Below are 2,406 nucleotides of genomic sequence, written 5' to 3'. Positions count from 1 at the left end.
ACACCCCCGAGCCCTGAAATCCACCCTGACACACCCCAAAAACACCCCTGAGCCCTGAAATCCATCCTGACACACCCCAAACCCTGCCCCCAAACACACCTGGGCACCCCAAAAACCATTGCCACGGCCCCCTACGGGGACAAGGAGACCCGGCAGATCCTCAAGATCTGGCGGGACACCCCAGAAACACCTGTGGGCACCCCCAAAAACACACTTGAACCCTCTCAGGGTCCCCCCTGACCCACTTGGGGCTCCCCCAACTCATTGTCAGGTTCCCCTGACCCATTTTTTACTCCCCGTGACCCATTTTCTGGTCCTCTTGACTCATTTTTTACTCCCCCTGACACATTTGGAGGCTCCCCTGACCCATTTTGGGCTCCCCTGACCCATTTTTTACTCCCCCTGACCCATTTTGAGGCTCCCCTGACCCGTTTTTGGGCTCCCCCCGCCCCGTTTTGGGGGTGCAGGTGCGAGGAGGAGGACGTGGAGATGTCGGAGGACGCCTACGCGGTGCTGACGCGCATCGGGCTGGAGACGTCGCTGCGCTACGCGATGCAGCTCATCACTGCTGCCAGCCTGGTGGCCAGGAAACGCAAGGTGGGCACCCCAAAACCTTGGGGGTGGACCCCTAAACCTTGGGGGTGGACCCCTAAACCCAGGGAGGACCCCAAAACCCGGGGGCAGGACCCCCAGAGCACGGGGAGCAGGGGCTGGGCAGGGTCGGAGCCTTCGCTGTGGGACGCAGCTCGTCACCCCAAAATTGTGGGGTGAGACCCTAAAATTAGGGGGTAAGACCCCAAATAGGGGGAGGACCCCATAACTGGGGGCAGGACCCCCAAAACCCAGAGAGAACCCCAAAACCCAGGGGGCAGGACCCCCAGAGCACGGGGAGCAGGGGCCAGCGGTGTCGGAGCCATCGCTGAGGGACGCAGCTTGTCACCCCAAAATTGCGGGGTGGGACCCTAAAATTAGGGGTTGGGACCCCAAATAGGGGGAGGACCCTCTGACTATGGGAAGCAGACACCGCACCGCTGGTCACCAGCCTGGTGCAAGGTGGGGGGACCCAAAATTAGGGGGCAACGTGTGGGACCTGGACACCGGGTGGGGGTTTGGGGGGATCTGGGGAAAATTTGGGCGGGAAAGGTGAGGGGACAAAAGGGCGAGAAATGTGAGGGGATGAAAAGGGCGGGGAATGTGAGGGGAAAAGGGAGGGAAATGTGAGGGGAAAGGGTGGGAAATGTGAGGAGGAAATGGAGGGAAACATGAGGGGAAAAGGGAGGGAAATGTGAGGGGTAAAGGGCGGGAAATGTGAGGGGAAAATGGAGAGAAATGTGAGGGAAAAGAGTGGGAAACGTGAGGGGAAAAGGGCGGGAAACGTGAGGGGGAAAGGGTGGGAAATGTGAGGGGGAAACGGTGGGAAATGTGAGGGGAAAAGGGTGGGAAATGTGAGGGGAAAATGGAGGCAAATGTGAGGGGAAAATGGCGGGAAATGGGAGGGGAAAAGGTGGGAAACGTGATGGGAAAAGGACGGGAAACATGAGAGGAAAAGGGTGGGAAACGCGAGGAGAAAATGGAGGGAAATGTGAGGGGGGGGAAATGGCGGGAAATGTGAGGGGAAAATGGAGGCAAATGTGAGGGGAAAATGGCGGGAAATGGGAGAGGAAAAATGGTGGGAAATGGGAGAGGAAACATCTTGGGGTCCCCTCTGACATTTTGGGGTCCCCCCACCTTTGCTCCCCAGGGCACGGAGGTGGGCGTGGAGGACATCAAGCGCGTGTATTCCCTGTTCCTGGACGAGTCGCGCTCCACCCAGTACATGAGGGAATACCAGGAGGCCTTTCTGTTCAACGAGCTCCGTGAGCACCTGGGGGGCACCTGGGGGCACCTGAGGGACACCTGGGGGCACCTGGGCACACCTGGGGTGGCTGCTGGAGACACCTGGGGGGCTACCCGGACACATCTGAGGGACACCTGGGGGCATCTGGGCACACCTGGGGTGGCTGCTGGAGACACCTGGGGGGCTACCTGGACACACCTGAGGGGCACCTGAACACACCTGGGGACACTTGGGCACACCTAGGGGGCACCTGGGCACACCTGAGGGACACCTGAGGGGCACCTGGACACACCTGGGGCGGCTGCTGGGGACACCTGGAGACACCTGGGGGGCGCCTGTGCACACCTGAGGTCACCTGGGGGACAGCTGGACACACCTGGGGGTACCTGGACATACCTCAGGGGCACCTGGCATACCTGGGGGGCACCTGGACACATCTGGGGGGCTCCTGGGCACACCTGGGGACACCTGGGGGCATCCAGACACACCTGGGGGGCTCCTGGGCACACCTGAGGGGCATCTGGACACACCTGGGGGGCTACCTGGGGACACCTGAGGGGGACCTGGGC

General features: G+C 61.2%; 1 protein-coding gene across 1 annotated transcript in view; it reads left to right on the top strand.

Moving 5' to 3' along the window:
• Nucleotides 1–1,886, top strand: part of LOC113941857 (ruvB-like 2) — a gene marked incomplete at both ends in the record, with an annotated part of 2,690 nt that extends 804 nt beyond the window's left edge. The window contains 2 exons of the mRNA XM_027632999.1: nt 468–597; nt 1,742–1,886. Coding sequence (XP_027488800.1) covers nt 468–597; nt 1,742–1,886 — 275 coding nt within the window. The remainder of the gene's footprint in view (nt 1–467; nt 598–1,741) is intronic.
• Nucleotides 1,887–2,406: the final 520 nt, after the last annotated feature.

The sequence above is a fragment of the Corapipo altera genome, unplaced genomic scaffold (assembly GCF_003945725.1).
Source record: "Corapipo altera isolate COAL_440 unplaced genomic scaffold, ASM394572v1 59641, whole genome shotgun sequence".
NCBI classification, from domain to species: Eukaryota; Metazoa; Chordata; class Aves; order Passeriformes; family Pipridae; genus Corapipo; species Corapipo altera.
This window is presented reverse-complemented; position numbering and strand designations above follow the sequence as displayed.